The sequence below is a fragment of the Ruditapes philippinarum genome, unplaced genomic scaffold (assembly GCF_026571515.1).
Source record: "Ruditapes philippinarum isolate M1 unplaced genomic scaffold, ASM2657151v2 ctg680_1_1_1_1, whole genome shotgun sequence".
NCBI lineage: Eukaryota > Metazoa > Mollusca > Bivalvia > Venerida > Veneridae > Ruditapes > Ruditapes philippinarum.
Window position 1 is genome coordinate 221,419 of NW_026859861.1, and position 27,852 is coordinate 249,270.

Genomic DNA, 27,852 nt, shown 5'->3' on the forward strand with positions numbered 1-27,852 from the left:
GTCATGAATGAAATGGAACCAAAGGCATGACACTAAATAAAATTTCAAGATATTTCTTATCTAAACCCCATTTTAGGTAAGGCGGCATATAACACAGTTTTGATTGATAAGTAGATTCAACATTTAAATCTGATAGTAAATACTGTACGTGACTTGCAAGGTTGTTCCAACTGAAGTGGATTAAGTAAGGGAAGATTCGCCCCAATGACAATTCGCTCCATCAGTTCATGTTGATCATATATTTTCCGTTGACACAAATTTTGATCTTAGTACCCTACTTAATAAAGTTGTCAATTCTTTTAATATAAAACAATATCAAATGATAAGTGCATTCACCATATAAACTGATAAATGCATTATCTCTTCTCCATAATTATCATTGATCATAGCCACAAAATTGTGTATATCTTTTTGCAGATTGCCATTTTAATGAAGTCAATGCACAACTTGGGCCAAGTAGCTCATCTGACTATCTTTTAAACTTAATTAATCATATCTTGACTTCATCATATCTTGAAACTGAAAGCTTCTGCACTCGCAGTAGTGACTTACCGGTATATGAAAAAGGCAAAGCCTCAAAATGAGCTCCATATACTTAGTCTTTTACTGTGAAATAGTACAGTGTTTTTTTCTCTACTTTTAGAATGGTGCCGGTACCAGACTGATTGGGAAAAAATGCGTTATTTTCACTTAAATTGGGATTTTTTTCATGCATTTTTTCAGCTACAAATAAGATTAGTCATCAGGAATAAAGATAGCTAACAGCTTCCATTGTCCAGGTAGAACTATTGAGTGGTGCTTTATATGAATATATTGGATTTAAATGATTTCAGAGAAATCACTTGACCTTGTGGGAATTTTGAACAGCCATTTTTGGGAATTTAAACAATGGAAATTGGGAATTTTAATATCTCTTTTCTATTAGGAACAGTACCATTTTAGGGTAGTAGTTATATAAAGAAAAAAAACATGGTCGTATAATATAATTGTTCATTTTTATTTAACATTTTCATTCGATATTTAATTTTTACACACTGCTTCCGTTTATTCTGGTTCCCTGTCCTATTATGGTTCCTATAAAAGTACACAGGACATCAGTCTACTCATCTGTTTTCAATCATAATTCCTCGGCTTTTATCGTTAACTTGTAATTTGAAAATTTGTAATGTGTCAATTCAGTACTTCCAACGAAAATTTTTAAACCATCACTATCTAGCAGGTACTGGCGTTACTGTAAAGCTTGCTTTGCCAGCAAGCCCTGCAGGCCAGCTCTTCAAGCTCGCTATAATACATACTAAATTGCATGTATCAGCCAACTGGGTCATCTCGCGTGTGTATTGATGGTTTGATCTGCGCAGACTTTACTTAGTATTCATCACTGTTTTATTTTTTCTATTTCTGTTGTTGAGCAGACGATAGCTGTCAAAAATGCCTAAACAAAAAATAAATGAATTCTTTTCGGTACATCATATTGTTAGGTAAATGCATGTACCCCACTTTTTTTCCAAATCCCCCACATTTTTTAGTTGAGTGGGGGACAATCCCCCATAATTTTGAAATTCTAGATGCAACACCGAATTATATAACACCACAAAAAAGTTTGCAAAATCAGAAAGTACTAGTATTACAGTTAAATGTTATAACCTGTTTATAACACTAGTAGGGATCTTTAGAAAATTGAATGAGAATTTTGTTAAGAATGAACAGGTTAAAATGTATACCGATGCGATATCTCATGGATAGATGGTGGGAAATGAGCATTTTTTATGGATTCAAAAATTGTATCATAATTCATTTATATTTGTTTTATATCTTTTAAATACGTGATCATGAGAATTCAAAATGAGTTGGTGCAACAAAATTTCTGAAATCCTTCTGTTCTGTTGAACAAGGAATATCTCATTATTAAATTTTATAATTTTGTCCATGTAGACCATATCCCTTGGGGAACAATTTAGGGCCATCATGGCTGTCTTGTTTCATAAGTTATCATACTTAATAAATGAATTGCTTATTTGTTGTGTTTTGTACATTTCAGGGTCATTTCTTAGAAATGATAATCTAAGGATCGAAGAGGGCAAAATGATAATGACACTTAAAATCTTGCAACAGCATCGTCGTTTCCTCCATTTACTTCTACAAAGGTACTTTACTGCAGTTGCAAATGCTTCCAAAAGCAGTGTACCAAAGGTACTGACTTGTCACAGGGATGACTGTGTGTCAGAAATTATTGATGTTAGAACTCCAGCTGAATATGAGGAAGATCATATCCCAGGGGCAATAAATCTACCTGTCCTTTCAAATGATGAAAGGATAACTATTGGGACAATGTACTCCCATAGCAAGTTCGAGGCACGTAAGGCAGGAGCTGCTTTGATTTCAAGAAATATTGCAAATCATATTGAGGTGTATTTTCAATCAAAGGGCACTGATTATAGTCCTCTTATATATTGCTGGAGAGGAGGTCAAAGGTCATACAGTATGGCTCTCATTCTGGCTCAAATTGGTTTTGAGTCGTTTGTGTTAGAAAAAGGATATAAACAGTATAGGGCAGGAATAAGACGGGAGTTTGAGACCTTGCCACAGATGTTTCAGTACAGAGTTATATCAGGTTAGTGTTCTTGTTTTCTTTTAAGTGTGAAGAGTTTTGAACTTTTCATATAGAATCCAACTCATGCTTTAACCTTAGCCTACTAGGGGCAACCGATTCTACCCATGCAAACAGTGCTAACCAAGATGATGTGGCACATTTTTGCAGTCTGATTATGGTCTGCATTGCTGGTTAGATAATATAAGATAATCATCATGGTAAAAGTTCAACGGTTTTTGGCATGATAGGCTAATCATTGTAGAAATTATGTTCTACAAGCAAATTAGGTCCATCTTGCTATGTTTTTTGTGGAATATTTTATTTCTTGAGCTATGCTCCCAAAGAAACAAATTATCATTTGTTACATGTAGATTCATTAAAACTCATTCTTTTGTGATCGCTTTTCGTCCGGCATCCGTCCGTCCGCCGTCCGTAAACTTTTACTTTAAATGACATCTCCTCATAAACCACTAAGCCCATTTCATCCAAACTTCACAGGAATGTTCCTTTGAAAATCATCAAAGAATTTAATTCCATGCAGAACTGTGGTTGCCATGGCAACCAAAAGAAAAAAACTTTAAATATCTTTTTCTAAAAAACCCAAAGAGCTAGAGCTTAGATATTTGGTATGAAACATCTTATAGTGAGTGTCTACCAAGTTTGTTAAAAAAAAAGCCCTGGGGTCAAAATTGGCCCCGCCCCAGGGGGTCATTGTTGCATATAGTAAAAACTTAAAAAACTTCTTTCAAAGAACCCAAAGAGCTAGATATGTGTATAGCAAAATCTTTAAAATCTTCTTTGAAAAAACCCGAATAGCTTAGAGTTTAGATATAAAGCATGAGACAATTTATAGTAAGTGTCTACAAAGATTGTTCAAATAAAAGCCCTGGGGTCAAAACTGGCCCTGCCCCAGGTGTGTCATTGTTTTTAACTATATGTGTAAAGAAAAAAGTTGAAAAAATCTTCTTTTAAAAAACCCAATGAGCTAGACCTTAGATGTTTAGCATGAAACATCTTCTAATGGGTGTCTACCAAGTTTGTTCAAATAAAAGTCCTGGTGTTTAAACTGGCCCCGCTCCAGGGGCCTATATACAGGTGAGCGACTTCAGGGCCATCATGGCCCTCTTGTTCAGCTCATCCGGTGTCTTATTGTGATTTATCACATTAACAGCGACACAGGAGTATAATAAAGCTAGCTTTATACCTTAGGCACATCAATGAAAAATGACGAGTTAACAGTTAACCGTTCTTATTTTAAATATGTGATAAATAGTATATTATATTTGTGTAGATTCAATACTAAATTTATTGAACTCGTTGAATAAAACAATATTTTGCTCGCCAGAGGCTCACATAATATGATTTTATGCAACTTGTTCGATAAATTTGGTATAAAACCTACACTTATTCAATATCCCCTAAGAATGCATTATATAAAAATTAACATTTTAAAGATTTTAATCCTCTTCAGCATATGCATTTTATTAAAGTTAACGCTTTTAAAGGTTTACTTCCACTTTTGCATAAGTGGTTGATGTTAAATTAGTTTTCTATGCTTGTTAGTAAGTATAATTATATATGCATGAGTTATTTCTAACACTGATGCTGAAACATTTCAGGTCCCACAGGAAGTGGAAAGACCAGGATACTACAAGCATTGTCAGCACAAGGTCACCAAGTCCTTGACCTTGAAGGTCTAGCTAAACATAAGGGCTCAGTTTTAGGACTTTGGCATGGTGAGACACAGCCTTCACAGAAATACTTTGACTCGTTATTATGTGATAAGTTACACTCTTTTACAACTTCCAAACCAGTGTGGCTAGAATCGGAGAGTGTTCGCATTGGTTCAATATGTATTCATCAAAAATTCTTCCAACATTTAAAAACAGCTCCTAGATTTCATGTGCATCTACCTTTAGAAGAAAGGGTAAAGCATATAATCAGAGACTATCCGAATTGGATTGAAAATAAAGAAGAATTGAAAACAATTATTCTAAAACTAGTGAATACAGCTGGTCATGAACGTGTAAACGAATGGTTGACCTTGATCAATCAGGGTGACTGGGAGGCTTTTGTGAGAAGAATGCTTCTGGAGCACTATGATCCATGTTATATGCTATCTCAGAAGAAGAATGACTTATCTATAGTCGAATCAAAACATTTACATTTAGACAACCTTGATAATGATACTTTAACTAATCTTGTAAATAAAATTGAAAGTATTTAGTTGAAAGTTGAATACTTTTGTGTTAATTCATAGAAAACATACGTTCAGTGAAGCACAAGCATAAAACTAATTAAATGCTTTATGATGTACTATAAATTTCTAAGAAGAAAAAGAAACTTAAAATTTTGTCTTACTGTCAAAAATTATATCTGTCTAAAAGAAGTAATATCATATCATATGATTTCTGAGATTTTTAAAATTTCTTTGCAGTGAATAATAATATTTTATACATGTAGGAATGTAATATCCAAGGGATAAGTTTGACTTTTGATTGAATGGAAAACAGTAAAATTTATTTTCATGTTTTTATACATTTAGCTGTTATTATATTAGATTATTTATTTCATTGTTACAGTTGCTGGTATTAATTAATGAATTATATTTGAGAAATGTTCCTCAAACAGTATTTAATAAAGTATTATAGCAAGTATTAAATTTAATCTGAATTTTATTGTTGGTAACAGGTTATTGGCACTGATAGAGTATGAGTAAGACTAAAATAAGACTGGAGCACCACACTAAATACAGTATTCCAGTATACCGGACAAGGGGCTTGAATGATTAAATCTTGACTTTTCACTCAACGGAATGAACTTTAAAAGGTCTTGTTCATCTTTTCACAACAATTTATGTATGATAATGAATGAAAAATGCAAGCATTGGTGAAAAAAACAATATTTGTCTATTTATTGATCATGATTTCTGCAAGCTCCAGTCCTATATTGAGTTAAATTCATAGCATATGACACTTTTTGAAAGGGAGTTAAATCTTATTAGAAATAATTGCTGAAAATCTTGTTTAATATAAATTGTTTTGTTATCTTTGAAAATAAATTGAAATACTGTTTATATTGAGTCAAAGCAGAATTTTCACATCTTAAATTTTAGTCTGTTCAAACTTCAATGTGTCTGAATCAGCTAAACCCTTTCTCCTACAAAATGTTGAATACATTTATACTTGTCCAATAAATTAACAAGTTGAAAGTGAAAATTTCAGATCAAATTCAGAGGAATTTGTTAGAATGATGTACATGTATATTTCCAAACATCTGCTTTTAAATTTTAGACATGTTCATATTATTTTATAAAAAATTCTGCAACAAGATTTATTATCAAGCAGGCATGTACACTGTCCTGTTAAATTATTGCTTAAAAAGAACATATTTCTTTATGTGACACCTGACTAGTATTTTGCCCTTCACTGCTTTTGGCGCTATTCCCCGTCAGAATATGGATGCTTTTATGTTAGGAAGTGTTACAGCTAGCTTTCGAAACATTTGTGATCCTACTCAGGTGCAGGCTCATTTCTGAAGTAATGCACAAACCGAGCAACAGAGGTCTTCTCCTACCAGTTGAGCTGGAAAGACACCGTATGACCTTTACTGTGTTGATGTGAAATTAAAATCCAACAACACAAACAAACAATCTTGATGAATAGGGATCAAATAGTAAATGACTGTGTATTGATTTACACAAAATAATATAAAGATTAGTGATTTACTACAATGTATATTGATTTACTATAATAATGTTTACATTTCAAGATCTCTTGTGTCACTTGTATATTGTTACTTTACAAAAATAGGAAGTGCATAATTATATAATCAACAAGTTTAAGATGGTCATATATCTACAACAATATAAGAATTAATCTTTAATATATACTGTCATGATACAATATTTAATCTCTAATGCAAAGTGTGCAGAGTTAATATATTATATTGACTTTTATTGCCACTGAGATTGGACAAGTCATAAAATTGTTAAAATGTCTGCAAGGTGTAATATAATTATATTCAACAGATGTTATTACTAAGGCTACCGAAATTATGACTCGCATATTAAATACCATTGTAGTATTACAAATAAGCAAATCAAAAAGAGTGTAAGGGACCACCTCATGATTGATATTAATTATAGATATTAATTATTTTTTGAAGAATTTTAATGTGTTAAATTGACATTTTTAGCTCACCAGAGCACAACGTGCTTATAGGGAAAATACAGTGTTAAAAATATAAAAACAGCAAAATTACACAGATTTGCATTTTCTAAAGTAGCCTATTCTATAAATATATGAGATGATGCCAAACTCATGTTATTGCTGTACTGATGTGGGATAAAAAAGAACACTTGTTATGTGGAAGCCTTTATACTATATTGAATTTTCCAAAACATCAACAGGCACAGAGCTATATTTAAGTCTGTAATAAAAGACTAAGTAACAACTAAACAATAAGAATACTATCGAAAACCATATAATGTTGAGGAACAATACGTGGGTGCACTGCTTGTTGATACATGTATATATGTGTACAAAATATTTACAATATCAAAATATTGTGCACTTACTACCATAGTAATATTGGTACATTTGTAGGTAGGTGCACTTTAAGATAATTATATTTATTTAAGATATTAGGAAGTTTATCAAATCTCAAATTTCCTGCCAGCGTGATATGGTGGCTATAATGTCTTTACTGAAAGATTACAGTGCCATAAAAATTCAATATAAAAATTGGGTCAGTGTTTCATGAAAGTTTTTTGCCCCATGTGTCCTATTTTGATCTGTTCTAGAATATTAAGAGTACATCAAGAAGTGTTACGAAATATTACAAAAAAAACAAAAAACAAGATTTAATAATGATTTGCAGACGCCATGGGTTTGCGTATAGAGGACAACTAACCACGTTTATTGTGTTTAAACAATAATAATAATGTCATACTTTTTACATTTTTTTTCGTTGGTTTTACAAATGTATTTTCTCAGAGCAATAGATTAAACCTGCACGCCTTCAGATGAGCGGACCATTTTCAAGAAAATCAAATTTGAGAGAAATGGGCCAAGACTTTTAGAAAAGTAAGAATTTTCACAGCTGAATGGAAAACTTTAATATTAAATGTGGCATTGGCCGCTTGTTTGTCTCTGCTTTAACCATAGCATCCACTCTTGAACCTTCCATGTTCGGCAATGCCACACCTCCGGAAAACCTTTAAAATTTAGGAACTATGACTTAGCTATTACACACCGCACAACAATGTTTCATCAAACCATTGGAGATATCAACACAGAAAATCAATAGATGTAGGAAATGTGAATCCCCCAAAAGCACCAAAAAAAACCCCTTTGCATATTTTGGAGTTTCCTTTAAAAAGGAAATCACACATTTTGTCCCGAAATAAAAGGGAAAAAATTTTAATAAGTCCAATAAAAAAATTTTAAACAAATCAAATTTCTTTTACTATCTTTAACAAAATATTTGATTAGTTTGCTTTTTATTTAATATTTGATTTTTTTTATGGAAAGGTTTTTAAAAATAAATCGAAGAAAATTTTATACCCTTTTTGACAGGCGCAAAGTGCAGAGGGGTTGGGTCTTTGGGCCCTTAAACCATTTGGGCCCACTCCCAAAAATTGAATTCAAATCCCCCAAGGGGGGCCCTTAAGATTTTCTTTTTCTTCTGGGGTCCCGTTTTGTGCCGGGTTTAAAGGGCAAAAATTGGGAGCATAAAGATCTTCCCTACCGTAAAACCTGAAAAAACCCTCATTTTCACCCTGTACATTCGTGCCCTTTGTGTGATAAACAAATTTAAAAAGGGAAAAAATAAAAATTTTCTAATATTACTTCAAAAAGGATAAAGATTTATTTTTCTGCATTTAACAATAGTTTGTCTGTATATCCTGAAATAAGGAGACCATTAAGTCCCGGTCTTTTGAAAGTGAAACGTCTTATTGTAAATTGACTTAGAAATGAAACGTCTGCCACACTTCTTTAGAACTAATCAAGAATACCAGTAAAATTGACTGTTTCAACAATTTTTAATGTAATCATTTGCATGTCATATCTATAAATTTCTATTTTCGGACACTTTATTATTGCCAACCGGAATGGTGAAAGTGTTCATTTTTACATATGTTTAGCATGTGTACATGTATACACATTTTATGAAATATAAAATATAACCAATATTACCATCGTAACCTACAGAAAAATTCTTTTTCATGTTCACAGTACTCTCATTGCATTTTTCATAAATATTAAAGATAAAGTAAAGCATGTGATCGGATTTTAGAGGGGTACTGTTTAAATTATTAAAGTATCTGTTATAAAAATTAAGGAAAAAAAGTTATCATTTTTTTTGTTATTCAAAATATTACATTTTATGAGTGAAAAGTTTAAAAGTTTAATATCCTTGTTATGAATGTTAAAACCAAGTTCACAAATAATTTCATTGACAATGAACAATAGAGCTAATTTGTTTAAAATTCATATCAAAAATTTTAGATTTAGCGATATTGAACTTTTGAAAACAAAGTTCAATATAAGGTTATGACCTTTTTACGACCTTTATATTTAAAAAAAGAAAGAACCGTATATACTGTACATGTAAATGAACCGATGTTTTTAGTAATAACCCTAGTTGCTAGACAATTAGCTTGTTTTTAGTCATAGAAAGGAAGGGACATCAAGTGCTTACAAAAGTTCGGTATCTTCAAAACATTTTTGAAACAGATTTTGGACTATGAATAATAATTTATATACAAAAACATGTTTATTTACAAGTCAACGTTATTTGATGACAAAGTATATATTTGCTATGTTAAAACAAAGAAGTAAGGCAAATTCTTTAAGGGCTTAAATTTTAAGTACATGTACATCAATCACGTACCTCTTGAATTCATTGCAACTATATTATAAGTGATGACATTTATATCAACGTTTACGCCAGGCTAAATACATCAACTTGTCCATCTTTCCTAATTTTCGACTAAACTCGTTCATCTTTAAAACAGCAAGCTTTTCTTTTTTTAGGAAAAACTTTCGAAATAAATGTATTGAAACAGTTGCCAGCTTGTGAGAGAATGACGGTCTAAAAGTTTAATAAATTTTTAAGCTACTTCATTCGCCTTTAATTTAGTTTTAACCTGCTTAAAACGCTTTTATATTCCAATTAAAATAATTACCGGTTTTCCTAATCAAAAGAGCCAAACCAGAGCTCGTGCATCAGCAGACGATCTCTTTTTTACTCGTACATGCGTCTGATAGATTATTCATGATTATTAGTGGTCGATGGATTAATGTTTTGAAATTGGATATTTAAATCATTAAAAGATGGTCCAGTAAGATAAATATCCCCATTATGGTTGTTATACCATTATTTACAGCCAGGAGATTGACACCAATAAATAATTTACCAATTATCAACAAAGATTAGTGAGGAGGGTACAAAAGTATTTCTGAAAATAACAAATGTGAATGCGCTTTTATGTGGCAGTACTCGTATTTTGGCTCGCTGAAATAGAACCGCCCCTCGGTTTTCTGTTATTAGTTTTGAAACTAAAGGAGTAAGCGGCATGAGTAAAAAAAAATAGGGTTCATAGTGCGGTTAACTCGGCAAATATTTTTTTTCTTGTTATCGATATGCTCATATAACGTTACAACAATCATGAACGCTACCTTTGTATTGGAATAAAGTGCCCCTTTCCTACTGGTTAAACAGTTGTGAAGGCAACTTTCGCCGCGATTAACCTCTCTGATCGAGAATGATTTGTTGTTTGCCTGTTTTTGGGATATGAGACTAATCAGTTTGATATAACTTTAATAATGTTTTTACCAACGTCTCCCAAGATCATGTATTAAACTCTTGTCGTCTGCTCTAATTCAAAACGGTTTTGCAAAAAATAGAAAGACTACATGTACATTCAGTCATCATACTTTCACTTAAAATTACCTTTTAAATTGTCAGTTGGCAGTGACGTGTAAGGGTGAAAAAAGTTTCAAGGTCTCTGCTCAACTTATATAAAAACTCGCGACATTATTACTTTCTGCCATTTACTCGCGCCAGGATCGTGCTCAGTCGGAGGTGTAGCTGTTCCGGATTGAACAAACTTTGCCATCTGTTCATATTTCATTTTGTTTCGTAACACGTAAAAAATAATTAATTTGCGTCGGTAAATGACGGTACCGCGAACAGGAAATTAAAGTTTCAACGGCCAGCTACCTTTATAAATAAGATAAAAATTAAACACCATCGCACAATTATGTCACAGAAATTGAAAGTTTCTGTCGCAGTTGACAAAATAGGCGCAAGTCCGGAAAACGCTATGGTAAACGAGAAGGAAGAAGACAAAGTGCAACGTCTATCACCAAACGTTAAGTACAATGAGGAATTAAATGGATATCATTTTCATTTCTTTAATCAAACATTCATATGTCGTGAGGAATTACCTCAAGGTTCAGAAACATTTCAAAAAGTTCTTGATGAAATCACAGACAGTTTTGATGCGACGCAAATTTCCGAAAAGCCGACGAGAATTTCCGAAGCATGCAGCAGACGAAAATCAGTTGCCACAATGGCGCGAAAAATGGACAATTTTGCGTTTGGTGGCAAATCAACGAAGAAAAGACGCGTGAGCTGGGGAAAGCAACCGGAATCAATAAACTTTAGTTCAACATCATCATATAGAGCGTCGCCCTCATCATCATCTTCATCATCATCATCAACATCATTTAGTCGACCACGAGTGTGCTCGGATGGAGCAGTGTTAGTAAGAAGAAAATCGTTGAAAGGTCGGATTTGAAACAACAATAACAACACTTTTTTCTGGGTTATAGAGTGGCATCTTATCACCATAAAATGCTTCACAATTCTGTGATTAAAAAATATGTAATATTTATGTTTACATTTTGTTACTAAAATATAGATTGTATACTTAAGATGTAAATAGAAAAATGAATGTGCAGTTTTTGAAGACTTATAGAAAACAGTAATGTTTGTTTTTAAAGAAATTGTTATGATATTTTATTAATGGTACTGCATTTATATACATGTATATTAAAAAGACAGTTTCTACATGTAAATGTACACCTTTGTTGCTATAGTTCTTATTTTATTCGACGTAAATTCATTTATTGTTCTAGGATTAAAAACTATGTAATATTTATGTTTACATTTTTTTACTAAAATATAGATTGTATACTTAAGATGTAAATAGAAAAATGAATGTGCAGTTTTTGAAGACATTAAGAAAATAGAAAATGGTAATGTTTGTTTTTTTTTAAAGAAATTGTTATGATATTTTATTAATGATACTGCATTTATATATATTAAGACATTTTCTACATTTTCATGTACACCTTTGTTTCTATAAAAACTATTCTTATTTTATTGGACATAAATTTATTTACTATTGCAAATGTAATTTTTATGTTAGTAGATATTAATATAATGTATAGCAAAGAAAAACTATACTGTCATGCTGAAACATTTATGTTCTGTGAAATGTAATTCATTTTATTTTTAATTAATATATTCAGTTTTTTAAAAAAATAAATATTGCGATTAATATTTGTCATTATAGAAAATACATAGACTTATTTGCACTAAATTGAAAATACTCGTAAGGAAAACTGTTATTAAAAACGAAACAGAAATGTTTTTATGAAATGCTTCATCTTTAGATGGACATCTGGTTTTTAAGAAATTTGACCCCTTTTGACAAGTCAGTAGCATTATATGATACCCTAGGGAAGATTCTCTCCCTTTTTTATTTGATCCCTTAGACTGCTGAAACCGGAAACGATTTGCTTTTGGCACCATCATAGACTCAGGTCAACCTGAACTTCTGTGTAGTTTTACCAGGCTCTGTAGCTCATCTTTGTATTTTGACTTAGCATATCTTAAACGTTGAATGGACTGTTCTAAATTCAAAGCTGCGTGGCAAATGCATTTACGCAAAAAGTCAGCAGGTTAGGAGAAAGTCTGGATTACCTGCCCCCGTTACTATACGTTATCGCAGAATAGTAGGCATGGAACTAGACGAGTTAGGAGTTAGAATACCCGCATACTGCAATATTATTAAACGAACATTGATATTTTCTATCACGATGATCTTCTTTGTTTTGATAAAGGGCCAGAGTCTTGGCCCAAAAATTGAAAGGGTACGGCCCAATTGTAGATAGATTTTAATCGTCCCCCTTTTATCTTGAAGAGACTTTAGAAAAATATTGTATATCTCTTTATTATAATATTCTTATTTAATTTTTTTCCACGATCGGGGCTTTTTTTTTAAAACAAATTTCAAAAACTTTAAATAAGATCTTCCCGGGGTTTTTTTTTTTTAAAACCTTTCTGGTGGAAGGGTTTTTGAATAAGGTTTCAAAAGAAGGTTTGGGAGGGTTTTCCATAAAGATGTATTTTAAAATAAAAGTACGTAGAGGAAAAAAAGTAAAATTCTTTTAAATTTTTTTTCAGGGAGAAGGATCCCTTTTTAAAAGCGTTTAAAATAGATGTAATTTACACGATTTTGTTATAAAAAAAAAACATCAAACTATGGGGATGAGTGTGCCAAAATTTGGGGGGCTGTCTTTTTAAAAATTTATTATGTTTTCGCCTTTTGCCCCGGGGCCCCAAGTATGACAAAAAGTTTTTACTTCGTCGTAAATTTTTTTTTGTGTTTTTCATCCGGCGCCCCCGGGGGGAAAAATACACATGGCACAAAACAGTCATCATATTTAAGGGAGTCCAATGGAAAAAATTTGGGAAAAAAATTAAAAAAGTTATTAAATTTATTTTAGATTCATTACTTAAAAAATTTTTTGAGAAATACAGAATATCAATGTTTGTCTTATAAACCCAAAACATTTTTTTGCAAAAAAATCCTTAAAATTCGCATGAATTAGCAAAATGCCAAATTTTCAAAGTCTCAATTTACGTTTTTAAATTTTTTAGGAATGCTAGCCAAAGAAATTTAACCCCCCCCGATGTGCCTGTGTGGCATATGACCTTGGGCTTTAAACCAGTTAGGGCATATTGTTCCCTGTCTATATAACTCAAGAGTTTTTTCGTTAAAAGCCACAAATTTCAGAAAAAGCTATCATTGACTTACCCTTTGTCCCAATTTCTTACAAATTGACCAATGCAAGAGCATGGCATTACCACCTGCATATGATTCTAACTTAAAAAACATTTGGCCGCAAGATGTGTCGTTCATAGACTTTTTTTTGAAATCTTTTCATTTCCATAAAAAGTTTATATGAAAATAAATAAATTATGGATTGAGAGGGATAGCTGTAAATTGTTGTTATTTTTAACTCTAACGTATCTTATGTTTAGGTTAATAATAAATATTAAATCTGTATGACTGTGTGCATAAAAGCTTGCAAAAAAGAGTTTTATTTACTTGGTCTTCAGAAATATAGCTTTATTCATTCAATGTAAAATATTCTTTTTCTTTTTGATTTTCAGTTTTATGATTTTAGTCCCGAAAAATATTACTGGAACAGGACCGCCCTATTGCGACCCCAAAACTTCTTCCCGTAACCCGCTTTACATATTTTTTGGGGCCGACCTTTGAAAATATTTTAATAATTTTTCCGGGGTGGGGGTTTTTTATTTAAAATTTTATTCCCAAAAAATTGCAGTTTAAAAATTTGTCAAATTTTTATAGTTAATTTTCCAATTTTTTTAAAATAATTGTGTTTAATTGATAATATATTTTTTTTATAAAAAAATTTTAATTTTTGGGGGTTTAAAATTTAGTATTTACTTGAAGGGTTTTAAAGGCCCAAAAAAACAACAGGGGGGTGTTTGATAGTTTTCCCCCCGAAACAGGGCAAAAAGCCCCCAAATTTAATTTTCCCGACACGTTCTGTCAAAAAATAATCCGGGCAGGCCTGTTCATGCAGAAAACAATTTGCCTTTCACATTTTGCAGGGGAACTGATTACTTCTGACATGCAAGAGAAGAGGTACAGTGCGAATGACCGTAGAAAGGATTTCATGATTCAATCACAACGAAAGTTCCTGCGCCGCCAAAATTGGGAATAATACGAATAAATGCAAGCACCCAACCAAGAAAAAAATCGGCTGGGGTTTGGGCGAAAATTGTAAGTCTAAATGTATTTATAATAGCGGTGATTCATGCCGCCAATTGTTTCATTGGTTAAGGTACAACATGCATTCTTTAATTGGGATCATAAGCCATTTTTTCGCTTAGAAAGCCACATGCGTGTCACATTTGAATATTCGAGTGAACACCGGAGTATAAAGACATGGCCGATGTTTTCTAAATTTAAAAAAAACAACACACCCAAAAAAAAACAACATCAACAAAAAAAAACAAACAACAACAACAAAAAAACAAGAAGTATCTTTAAAAAATCTGGGGGAAAGTTTAAAATTGTTTTTCTTGCATGGGGGGTTAAGCTACCCCCAAAAAATGCTAACCCCAAACAAACATTTTTTCCCCCCTCAAAAAGTTTTATTTTACTTTATTTTTTTCCCCCAAAAATTTTCCCCTTTAATTTTTATCATAATTTAAAAAATAAAATCACATTATTTGATTTTTAAAAAAAATGGGAATTTTTAATTTGGGAAAAGGGGTTTTTTTTTTAAAAACATTTTCCCTAGATTTTTACACTAAAATTTAAAAGAGAATTTTGAAATGTAAATTAGTGAAAGTTGTTTTAATCGTTTATTTGGGGGGTTTTGAGAAAAAAGAAAAATAATGATAAAAAACATCTTAGAAGAAAACCCAACCAAGAAAAGTATAAAAACGAAACTTTATATTTTAAATTTTATATTTATTTAAATCCCCTTTTTGAAAACATCTAGAAAAATTATCAATATATGTGCTTTTAATTTGTTCTGACTTATATCTTCTTCCAATCGAGCCCAATCAAAAATATGGGGGGGCCTCCGTGGCCGAAATGGTGTAAAGGTCGGGCTCACTTGAGAATCACAGCCTCCCTCATCGTGCTTAAAGTTACGATCCTCACTCGGGTCAAAATCTTTCATTGCAGGAACCATCCACCTGGCTTCGGAATGTCGGTGTTCTACCCATGTCCCCTCAGTGCTGAAATTAATGCCCGGAGGGCACCTGGGGTTCTTCCGTCCACCAATAAAGCTGGAAAAAAATCGACGAAAAAAAAACCGGGCGGAATTGCGCTAGGATGGCCCGGACTTGACGTGTCCGCGGTCGCCCATATGAGCTTTACCGGCGGGCGAACCTTTATAAACGCATAAAAAAAGCAATCAAACAGTTTGAAAAAAAACTCTACTATAACGGGAAGCTCGGACAGGCTATTGCGTGTTAAAATGACCAATGAGAAATTCTGCCTATATTAATTTCTTTACTGTTAATTTTAGCGGAAATGTCAATTGTGAAATCAGACGGCCTTTTGCCGAAAAAAAAAAACACACCATCGTCCGTGTTTGAATGCTGCCATCTTGCTTTAGCGGTTCATTGAGCGATCGTGAACGGAGCGTTTTTACTTAATCTATTACTTAAATCTATCGTCCATTTAAAGGGGCTCGGTCAAGCCGAGCTGTAAACATTTTCAATGTTTCCGTTTTGGGCGTTTTTTAGGGTTTAACTTTTTATATAAAAAGATACGATGGTTGCCCTTCGTTATTCAATTATTTGTATTTCATTTTGTTTTTCCCAAAGTTTAAGATTGGTCAATCCCCACTTACAAAGAATGCTCAACTTATTTTTTTCTTGATATCTTTCTTATTATTATCAAAACATCCATTCTATTTTCAATAGAGGAAATTATTAGAAATTGTTAAGTTTTCTGCTATTGTTTTATTTAAAATCATCCTATTTATTTTAAATTTTAGTATTGTAATGTAAAAACTTCTTTAATTTAAAAAAACGTTTATAGAAAAAAAATTAAATAAGAATTTCCAAAAAATGACATTCAAATTATAATTTACATGAAAATTTTAATTTACAGGAAAAATCTCTTATATTGGTCCCACGTAACTGATAAAAAAGGGCCCCGTCACACCAAAAAAAACATAATGGTTTCACCACATGGTTCAGCCCGCCTGCGCCTTTCCCCCGTCCCTCGGGAAAGTTTCGCTACCCGTTTTGTACTTTACTAGGGTTTTTAAACGAACAGATGGGGTCTGATCAGATGGGGATGTGCAGGTGCTCGGATCCCCTTTCTGGGCGCAAACGCACTATGTTGATTTTTCATGAGCGCTCAAATGTTTTTGATTCGCCCAAGATGAGTTCTAAAAAACTCTGCACAAAAGACAAAGTGATTTTTTTTAAAAATTTTTAAAGTTTTTAAATTTTTATTTTTGATATGTTGTATATATTTTATTACATTAACGAAACTATAATAAAGAAAAAAAAGTTAAATACAGTAAAAATAAATAATACTCTCGATTAGGTAAAAGAAACCATAACTCATGACTACATTTGCGATTAATGGTTATTTCGATTATTTCCCCTCTTCGAAACATTTGAAACTACAGGAAAAAACGAGTAACTTTACATACTTTCTCTTAAATGCTATTCATTTTGTAAGCTTAATTTGTGGTTACTTTTCTTAAATGTGGTTAAAGGAACAATAGGGAGAGCAACGAAGTAACCAAATAAGTACTGTCACATTAATAGAGATTCCTTTAATTTTCTCCTTCCACTCGGTTTTTGAAGGTCGCAATTTGTCTGATAAATTAGATTTAAACTATTTTAGTAAGAAATCTTATTTTATTTTATGCCATTTTTTTTTCATAAATATTTTTTTGTCTTTGGTATAACCCAAGGAGAAATCGAGATATCAACTTCTCATTTAAGGATTAATTGTGTTCGGTTCATGATTTAACAAACCTAGTTAAAGGTTATGTTTTTATAATTTAACCAATAAACGTTTTACACTTAGCCCACTTAAATCTGAACTTTAAAAAATGGGTTAGGTTCTTTTTGTGTAAAAGAAATATGCGGTTTGCTTATTTAACAACACTTCAGTTGAAAGGATCATTTTAAAACAAATTACATATGGCAATGAAAAGTTGAAAACCTTTTGTGTATATCACATTGAAGACTACTGTTGATTGTTTGTCCTTTTTTGTATTAACACGAAAGTCTGACAATATTACGGTAAGGACTTGCATTTCATGATTATTCAACAGTTAAAACCTTCTAAAAAATGGTAAATATGATAGATTATTGAGTTAAGGTAATGGTTTAAGAGCATGTTAGATGCATACCACCTGGAGAAGTGCTGAATGCGAAGTAGTTGGTTACAAAACAGAGTATTATTTTGACTGTCGTACAAAATGAGCCGGGTCACAACAAAACCAACATAATGGGTTTGCGACCATGCTGTTTGCTATCAGTTCATCATCTTGTTATAGAGTTGGTAAGCGACCAGCATTGATCCTGATCAGATTGCGCTTACGCGCAGGCTGGTCTGGATCCATGCTGGTCGCAAACCCATTATGTTGGTTTTGTCGTGACGCGGCTCAAATACTTTTTAGTATACATAACCGGACAACAAAAATAGAAAAGTTTTTAAAATTAATATTCAATCATTTCTGAGGTATAATGGACCTTTAAACTTGAAGAGCCCATCAAGTTAACAATGATAGTTATACATGTATAATTATGCTGTTTGACTTTATAATCATACTACAATCAACTAACAATTTATTATTATGATTTAACGGATCATAATAGCTTACCTCCAATCTTATAGGTAAATTTGTTAACTATACCCTTATTAACTTATTATTCTTACATGTAGAAAGGCTTCGTCACCAAATCAAAGGGTTTTGGGCTTCATAAATATACTATCGCATGCAGCATTTTGTGAAAAGTATGCTGTAAAATGACAATGGCAATGACAAAAGATTTTATTAGAATAAAACTTTGTACAAATGAGCCGCGTCACGACAAAACCAACATAATGGGTTTGCGACCAGCATGGATCCAACCCAGCCTGCGCATCCGCGCAGTCTGATCAGGATCCATGCTGTTCGCTATCAGTTATATATACTTGTTATAGGGTCTGTAAGCGAACAGCATGGAACAGCATGGATCTTGATCAGATTCCTGGTTATGTTGACAAAAGTACTGTCACATAATATCCCCTGACACGTATCCTGCTTACGTCGTCCTCTGTCCAAAACGAAGGCCGTTGCTCTAAACGTATGTTTTAGGCGGTACTAGGCGGGGCTGATGGTAGCACGCATTTACCACTACCACAGGCACAATCAATCCGAGCCTGCAACATTTTCAATTTTGACGTTCTGAGTGTTTTTTTTTTTTCTCTCAGAGACTCAGATTTTTCTCCATTTTACATTTTGACGTCAGATGTGAAGTCAATAAACCAACTGACGTAAACATATTTAGACCATTCTTTTTTATGCAGATTACATCACTATACTGAATGGTGTAATAGCTAGTACTGTAACCGGGTTCACAGGAAAAATATGTTGTTTGGACGAATCTGCTGTTATGCAGTTTCTATGGAGACCATAATTAATAAACAAATATAGATAGCGATACGTAAATTTGGGCATAAATACAAAATAAATTGCTCTTCATTAATGATTTGCTCTCTTGATATTGTCATAAACTTAATAAAATTACAACACTTTTCCGCTTGCTTTGTTGGTCACCTCTTGTAATTTCTAGTAATTCTTTAAACTATTGTTCTGGCACTACAACAGGTCTTTATTTCATTAACAGACAATTGAAATTTTCTTTTTTTGGACAGTTTGTTACACTTTCTATTGTGTGTATTTTCTTTAAAGCAGATAAGTATATGTAAAAAATATATTGAATATATACCATAAGCGGATAAGTACCATAAAAATTATATCAATAATACAACACGTTATTGTTAGGCATTCGGAATACAACATGATAAAACATGGACAGAACAAGCTTAACAAAAAGCTTGAAATTAATTTAACTTAAGCAGAATAAACTTTTGACTTACCGGCAAAAACAATCGTAAATGCACATAACAAAACAAATTTGTGGCGATTGCACGATTATGCACTTGTAAATCGATATTCAATTTATTTTATTAAGTATGCGAATAGGCGCAAGTATCGTCGTTATTAGGTCAAAAAGATAGGTATTTGAAATTATTATGTAGCGTAGTCTTATTAAGTTATATTCAATGAAAGAATTTAAAACGTTAGTTTAAAGAGGATTGTTAAGGTTAGTCAGTGCCCGAGTGGATTGTTAAATCTCGCATTTATTAGGTAAGTCCAGTTTTCCATGTACTGTTTATGTATATGCAGTTTAGTAACAACGTGTTACACTATTCCAGTTCTTTGGCTGGGTTTTACGTGGTAATAAATACGGTAAAATAGATAAAAATTGAATTTTATAGAACGTCCAAGAACGACATAATTGAAAATGTTGTAAATGTCCAGTGAAGGGCTTATGTGCCCTGTCGGGTATTACTTTAGGTATAAACGGGTAGAATGAGTAGAACAACCAACATTCCGTAAGTTACCTGGATAGATTCTTAAGAAAAGAAAAAAAACATTTATGGGAAATATGTTATTTTATTTCTTTGAATATAATTGCATTGTCATGTTAATATTTTGGTCTAAAATTATTTATTACTCAGAAAATGAAACATATTAAAGTATATCAATTTTTACCAGTATTACCAACATAAGAACAAACTTTAATTTTCTTTCAAATTTAGTGAATATCTCACAGGGCAGTATTGATTATAACCAATTTTCCTTTTTACATGCTATTTAAAATATAAGTACGATTTAAACAGGAAGTATAAATCTATCTGGGATATGGTAAATATTATCTTGCTTTCGGTGTAATATATCCCAAACATGCATCCGTTTCCGAAGCCGATGCGTGGACACTAGAATGTTATCACAGTTTTAAGTTTGGTCAAAGTTATATGTAGAATCTAACTCTGAATGGTCTGTATAAAATCATGCTTCAAGCTTAAAGTGATTCATTTTTATCAATTAATCATCTATTTTATCTCTGCAACAACAACACTTTAGCTCAGTTACATTCTTGATATTATTCTAATAACGAAAATATTAAAAGGAAAGGAATTTACATAAGTCACATTTGACTTGTTTTCCAATCCACGAAATATATCAGTGTGTTTATATATGCTTACTGTACATATATATGTTGTAAAAATAGAAATAAAATATTGTTTAAACTAATAACGAAAATACATTTTTAGTGATAACTGATAATGAAAATGAACATATTCTGAAAATAATGATACTCATCTTCAAAATCACTTATATAGTTATATTGCATCATGTACAATAATTTTGTTGTTAGAAGAGGAAAGCAGTTTTTTATTCTCGAGAAATTCGTGTATAAGGTTTTACCAAACAATTTGTTCACCCGGAAGTTGAAGAACTGACAACATTAATTTTCGATTACTCCGCAATATAAAGTATGTCTATGGGACTATGTTCAATTTTTTAAGCCTTTAAAAATCAACTGAGTATTCGAAATGAAAAATGTTCTATATAATTATTTTTATGATGAAAACCCAGCGCTTACTTAATTCTGAATTTTCAAAAGTTCTATTTTTTTCAACCTTACCGACGGAGAATACTCAATTTATCAAATTAATGCACAGGATTAAAAGCAAAGTGACAAGAGTTAATTTAAAAAAAAAATAAACATGTACGTACGATTATGCTTAACAGTTTTATTGTTTAAACATCTATAAACAACGGTTCGGAGAAGAACTTTATAGGATTTCATATCTTTCGTTCCAATCCATTTCAAGTCTGTATATATTGAAATCAAATATACCATGTACTGTGTATCATTATGAATAAAATATGTTTAAATTAAACAGTCATTAATAATTAATTATTTAATGCTTTATAAATGGAGAGAATGCATACATATCTCGCGGATGAATACTCAAGTGTATTTGCAAATAGTTTCAATTTAACAACTCAGTGACATCAACGATTTTTTTTTAATTGAATCTAGCTATTATTAATTAACTGAAAATCGACAGAATAAAGCAGAAGTCATGTGCTAAAGTTATTGCAAAAAATATAATTGTAAAACCAAGTAATCTAGATATTGAAGATCGATGTTGTCACGTGATTTTTCTTGCTGGTTGCCCACTTGGTTCAATGGAGCGAAACGGTTGCAAACTTTAACAAGATGGCTACAGAATGGCTATTTATAACTCGGTTCTAGGTTTCAGCTTCTCTGATTTGACGAAGTTATTGAAGATATAAACAGTTACTAGTCATGTACATATTTTGAGATTTTACGAGTGACTTTTTCAGGTTTGCGTTCTTCTTATTTATTTACATCTTTAAGTTTTGAATTTCATCAAACAAGACAAAGTATGTTTCTATCAATATTATATGACTGTTTTAATTTGCATGTTCCAAAAAAAGTAACAATACGCAAACATATATCTTGTTCAAGCGCAGTTTGGTTGCAAATTTATACTTCAAGCCATTTTGGTTACAAACGTATTCCTATTATTTTTTTAATCAAATATAAAAATGTAATAAAGATTCAACGATGATCATAGTTATATTAGTCGCAAGTATTTTCTTGAAAATTTCATACAGTTGTGTTATTCTGTTATTCATCTAACAAATGTAGCTCTAATTAAGCTAGTTGTGGTACAATTGACGTTTGTATTGTTTTCTCACGTTGTTTTGAGTTAAGGTTTACTCAAAAAAATATACTCATTTCCCATAAACAAAAATATCTTTAGTTCTGTTGGCAATTAGTAATACTATAATGAAATAGTATTTTATTTGAAAATCAAAATACTAATTTGTTTACATTTTGCTACCTTTACGACACATAGCATTTTCTGCGCTACTTTTTTCTGGTGTAAAACATCTAACATGCGCTTAATCCATTTTTTTAAATATTATTAAACGCATGTTTGACATTTCTAAAGAATTGAAAATATATCTATTTCTGAGGCATTTTGATATAACCAACCAACTATAATTGTTTCGGCCACGTGATGTGTCAGTCAAAATCATTATTAGATACAATCTTATTAATTTAGCCTCGTTTTTTTTTTCGTTTTTTTATTTACAGAGGAAAAAAATCAAATCATACTGGCTCATTTTCAATTTAGAAGTCCAAAACAATTTAAATGGATATCATACGCCATCTAGCCTTGTTTTTTTAATTATTTCCCTTTTGGAATGGGGTGGGGGGTCCTTAAGTCTAAATCAAATTCTTATTGTACTTGAAGTAACAAAATTCTGTCAATATGTAAAAAGAATATTGGTGTGAAATAAAGAGATCACTATACATTGTTGAGAGTAATACTTATGTTGTTGGAAATCGTACACAGCTGCAAAACCTACATTATTGGTTTGACAGCTGTGTATTCACTAATCAACATATAAAAAACTCGTTATATATGAACATACGCGTTTGATAAAAAGTGTATTTGTCTCTCTGAATTATAATAAAAACGAAATGGATGTTTTACTTTACTATAAAACAAGCAAAATAAGATAGGAAACATTCAAACTGTTCATGTTTAAAAGGACTTAGTATTCACACGCACACGTTCGCACGCACGCATACACACACTTAGTAGTTTTGGTTTAGACTTTGTAATTGCGCGCGAAACATATCCGTACACAGTGTGCATTGTTTGATCTAGTTTTGTCTTACTTTGTGACACAGATATAGCGTCTATTTAAGGTGATAAAATCTTTGTACGTGTCCAAACACATCTGATTATAATTTTGGCAAAGTATATTATGCATTACCATTTGCTTAATAACAATTCACTAAAATGTGCAAGAGTGAACAAGACAATATTATTCCATTGATCAGGATCCATGCTGTTCGCTTACAAACCCTATTACAAGAAGAGAAACTGATAGCAAACAGCATGGATCCTGATCAGCCTGCGCGGAAGAGAAGGCTGGTCTGGATCCATGCTGGTCGCAAACGCACTATGTTGGTTTTGTCGTGACGCGGCTCATTTTGATTTTTTTTAGTATACCTATTCCTTATGGCAATGTTTTTGGCACACTCGGTTCTAGGTTTCAGAGCTTCCTAGCTTCTGATTTGACAAAGTAATTGAAGACATAAACAGTTACTGGTCGTGTATATATTTTGAGATTTCACAAGTGACTTTTTTGCTACCAATTTATTCACATCTTTAATTAAGTTTTGAAGTTCATCAAACAAGACAATGTATGTTTTATCATAATATTGTATGACTGTTTTAATTTGCATGTCCCAAATAAAGTTCCAATACCCAAAAATACCTTGTTTAAGCGCATTTGTCAGTAAAAATCATTATTGGATACAATCTTATAAAAACATCGTTATAATTGAATATACGCGTTTGATTAATCTATAAAAAAAACAACAAAAACATGTGTTTATTTTGGATGATTTACAATTACAATTTTTCCTTTATGTATCAACTGACAAAGCTAATGAAGCGAAACATGTATTGATAGTTAAATTTGTGTTGATTTTTGATCTAATTGGCCTAATTACAATATTTAACAGAAATAGAATGGATTTTTTCAATTTACTACCCCCAAAAACATTCAAACTGTTCAAATGTAAAAGGAATTAGAGTTCCCACCAAAAATAGTTTAGACTTTGTCATTATGTGTCATTATGTGAGAAACATATCCTGTAATCCTTAAGAACACAGTGTTCATTATTTGATCCTGTTTTGTCTATGTAACAAAGATATAGAATCTAGCGTCTATTCAATGTTTTAACAAATTTGAACGTGTCCAAACACATGTGATTATAATTATGGCAAAGTATTACATGAATTGATAACAATTTATTAAAATGTTCAAGAGTGAACAAGACAATATTGTAATTTAACGGATTTATCTTACATCAGTGGTGACAAAAACCATTGGAATTGTTTTTTTTAAAACAAGTCAGTTTTAATTGAATTGAGTTGTGAACATATTTTAGCACAAATAATGAACACCTAAAAATGTATTTACAGTGTACATGTGTTTGTCGGCACAACATTTCTTTATGTACTTATGGTAATGATAAAGAAAAGAAATAGTTTACAAAAGATATTTAGCAACAGATAATATGTCAGACGTTTATATTCAAAAATAAGGAGCTGGAACTTCAATAATCTCCCATTCATTTGATACAATTGCAAGCTTCATCTCATTTGCTGAAAAGTTTGCAAACATAATGAAAGAAGTCTCATAGATGTCACTATAGTATAAGTTCTCCATCTTCACCATTTAGATACGATTCCTAACCATTGTAATTTTAATATTTTGAACATTGTTCAATTATATTATTGTAAATACATAATGTTAAATATTACACATAAGATAATTTCATAGTACTAGTAAATTTGTCAACAAACTTTTCATCACCATTACCTTAGTTACGAATAAAAAAAATCTTCTCCGTTTCAAATTTCACAAGAGGTTCTTCCAAAAAACTAAGGCATTAATCGGTTTAAATATAAAACCGCTGGAAAGGCAGTAATGTTGGTTGAAAAATGTGCTACATTAAACATGGATTACTGCAGTCAGATTAAATTAAGACCACAAAAACATTTTACTTTTGAATTTACGGTCGCCGCCCTTAGCCGTGACTGACAATTTCTAAAAACATTACCACGTGGTTATTCACCCTGTTTGTATCAATATATAGTTCATTCTTATAATACCTTTCAATGGAATTAATATTTATGTTATCTTATGTACTTTAAATATATTTGAAAATGCTTTATAGAAGTTTATATTTTCTTTAAACATTTGTGAAAATTAAATTACATGACCATGAAAGGGGAGATTAAGTACATATTTATGTATTTGTACTTTTATCCAAATGTATTGTTAGGAGGTCAAAACTTTTTACAATAAATGAAAATATTTAGATAAAAGTATTTGTATTTTCAGTTAATTTAATCCACATGTATTTATTTAAGGGGAAACCCTTTGTAACAAATAGATGTCTAGATTATAAGCCAAAAGCTATGTAAACCTTAATATTGAAATAAAAGTTAACATAGTTTTCACTCTATTAGATCTATGTACTGTTTTATTTTGTACTTCTGTGTGATAAATTCATAGTGATTACATTCTACCAAAGCTCACAAAGGTAGTTTGTTTTCCTAAATTATGCTTTAGAAATCAGCTTTTTTATTTTTCATAACCGAAAAGGAATAGATTGCCTCAATAAAAGGAAAGTTTACGTTCAATGATGAAATATCCGAACTTAGTAGATACACAATAAAATCATTCAATATTTTGATATACTTTTTACAGATAGGAAATAAAGATGTCATGGTGTGAACATAAATGGAGGGTTTTATTTGCCTCATTGTTGGCATGTAGTGTCTTAATCACATCTACAGTTTACAGATCATATTCCAGCCAGGTATGTCTAAAATGTTTGACAGTATTAATGCTTATGAGACAATATTGCATCTATGCATTAAACAGTCAATAAGTCGATTATCTTCTTGTTGTTATAAACTTCTCAATAATAATAATAATAATAATAATAATAATAATAATAATAATAATAATAATAATAATAAAAATAATAATAATAATAATAATAATAATAATAATGATGATGATGATGATGATGATGATGATGATGATAAGATGATGATGATGATGATGTTGATGATGATAATGATGATGATGATAATAACGATGATGATGATGATGATAATGATGATGCTAATGATAATGATGGCGATGATGATAATAATAATAATAATAATGATAACAATGATGATTCTGATTATGATGATGATAACAATGATGATAATGATAATTATGATAATGATTATGATGATAATAATGATGATGATTGTGGTGATGATGATAATGATGATGATGATATTGAAGATGGTAATGATGATGATGATGAGGATGATGATAATAACGATGATGAAGATACTGATTATGATGATGCTAATAATAATGATGGTGATGATGATAATAATAACAATAATGATGGTGATGATGATTCTGATTATGATTATGATAACAATGATGATAATGATAATAATGATGATGATCATGATCATGATAATAATAATGATGATAAAAATGATGATGATGATGATAATGATGATGATGATGATGATGATGATGATGATGATGATGAAATCCTAAGCTGCGTTGTGATTATAATAATACGCTTATAAATTTAGAGACGAGTGGATATGTGTCGACAAATTTATTTCCAAACTGAACTGATATTTTAGTAAATAATTTCACGTGCAAACATTCTTGATCATTTTCAAGTTTTCACTTCTTCATTGTTATCAATTCTTTACACTTAGATATTCACAATGATAAATGCATATCTACCAGCTACTGACATTTTTCATTTTTAACAATACTGATGGTTAAACCTTCTATTGTCTAATAGTTAAGCAATTCAATCGGTCTATTCATTAAGTTTTTGTTTTATTTCAGACAATAAAGTTCAACTGTCGTCCATTTTCTGCTTTCTCTAAGTGATGAATTGTTTAATACCTGGTATGCAGGAAAATGAGCCAATTTTGTTATAATGTATATTTTTTCTAATATTTCAGTCCATTGAAATAGCAGTTAGGCAAGATAATAAACAGGTATTTAATTTTTTTTTTATTTGTATCATGTAATAGAATATAGCAATGGTAGAACGTTGTCCTCATGATGGACTGTTATTCAAATATCAATCAACTTTTGCTGTATTTGCTCTTTTCTTTTCATAAATCAACTTTTACAGTAATGTCGTTGCTAACTTAAATTACTTAACATCAAGCTTTTGCTATCAAACCTTTGTGTCTCTTTTAAAACTCCATTTCTCTTATGTCATTTACAGCCAATAGTATATCAGCCGGATACTGATAACGTTACAAAACATCTAACGCAAGAAATAGATCCCACAATATTTTCTGATCCAAAAACCAAGGACAAGGTAACTTCACTCGCAAAAATTATTTATAGCGCCAAAAAGCACGTGCGAGGATCAAAGACATCAGACTACCTGAAGCAAGCCATTCTTGTCATGGATAGTATACTGAAAGACTTGAAAGTTAACACTGCAGATCTTTATGAAAGACAAAGTGTAAAATTTTACAAAGTTTGCGCAGAAACTTAAAAGGGAGGCAAAACTAGGGGTTCCCCCCAAAGTTTTTACAAAGGGGTTTCGGAAAAGGGGGTGGGGAAATTCTGTGGAAAGTTGTCAAAAACTTATTTTAGGGGGTTTTTAAAAAAATTTTTTTGAACGAAAACCAAAAAATGGAG

The 27,852-nt window shown here is 31.4% G+C and overlaps 2 protein-coding genes across 2 annotated transcripts; both read left to right on the forward strand.

The window, feature by feature from the left end:
• The first annotated feature begins 3 nt into the window (after positions 1 to 3).
• Positions 4 to 5,615, forward strand: LOC132758139 (tRNA 2-selenouridine synthase-like). The gene is made up of 3 exons (XM_060749670.1): positions 4 to 76; positions 2,039 to 2,611; positions 4,210 to 5,615. Exons 2-3 carry the CDS (start codon positions 2,083 to 2,085, stop codon positions 4,815 to 4,817), a joined length of 1,137 nt encoding a protein of 378 aa, XP_060605653.1. The 5' UTR covers positions 4 to 76; positions 2,039 to 2,082; the 3' UTR covers positions 4,818 to 5,615.
• A 13,897-nt stretch (positions 5,616 to 19,512) lies between these two features.
• LOC132758142 (uncharacterized) lies at positions 19,513 to 27,710 on the forward strand. Its single transcript, XM_060749673.1, has 4 exons — positions 19,513 to 19,827; positions 25,867 to 25,978; positions 27,156 to 27,191; positions 27,428 to 27,710. The coding sequence occupies exons 2-4, from the start codon at positions 25,880 to 25,882 to the stop codon at positions 27,704 to 27,706; spliced, it is 414 nt and encodes a 137-aa protein (XP_060605656.1). The 5' UTR covers positions 19,513 to 19,827; positions 25,867 to 25,879; the 3' UTR covers positions 27,707 to 27,710.
• The last annotated feature ends 142 nt before the right edge of the window (positions 27,711 to 27,852 follow it).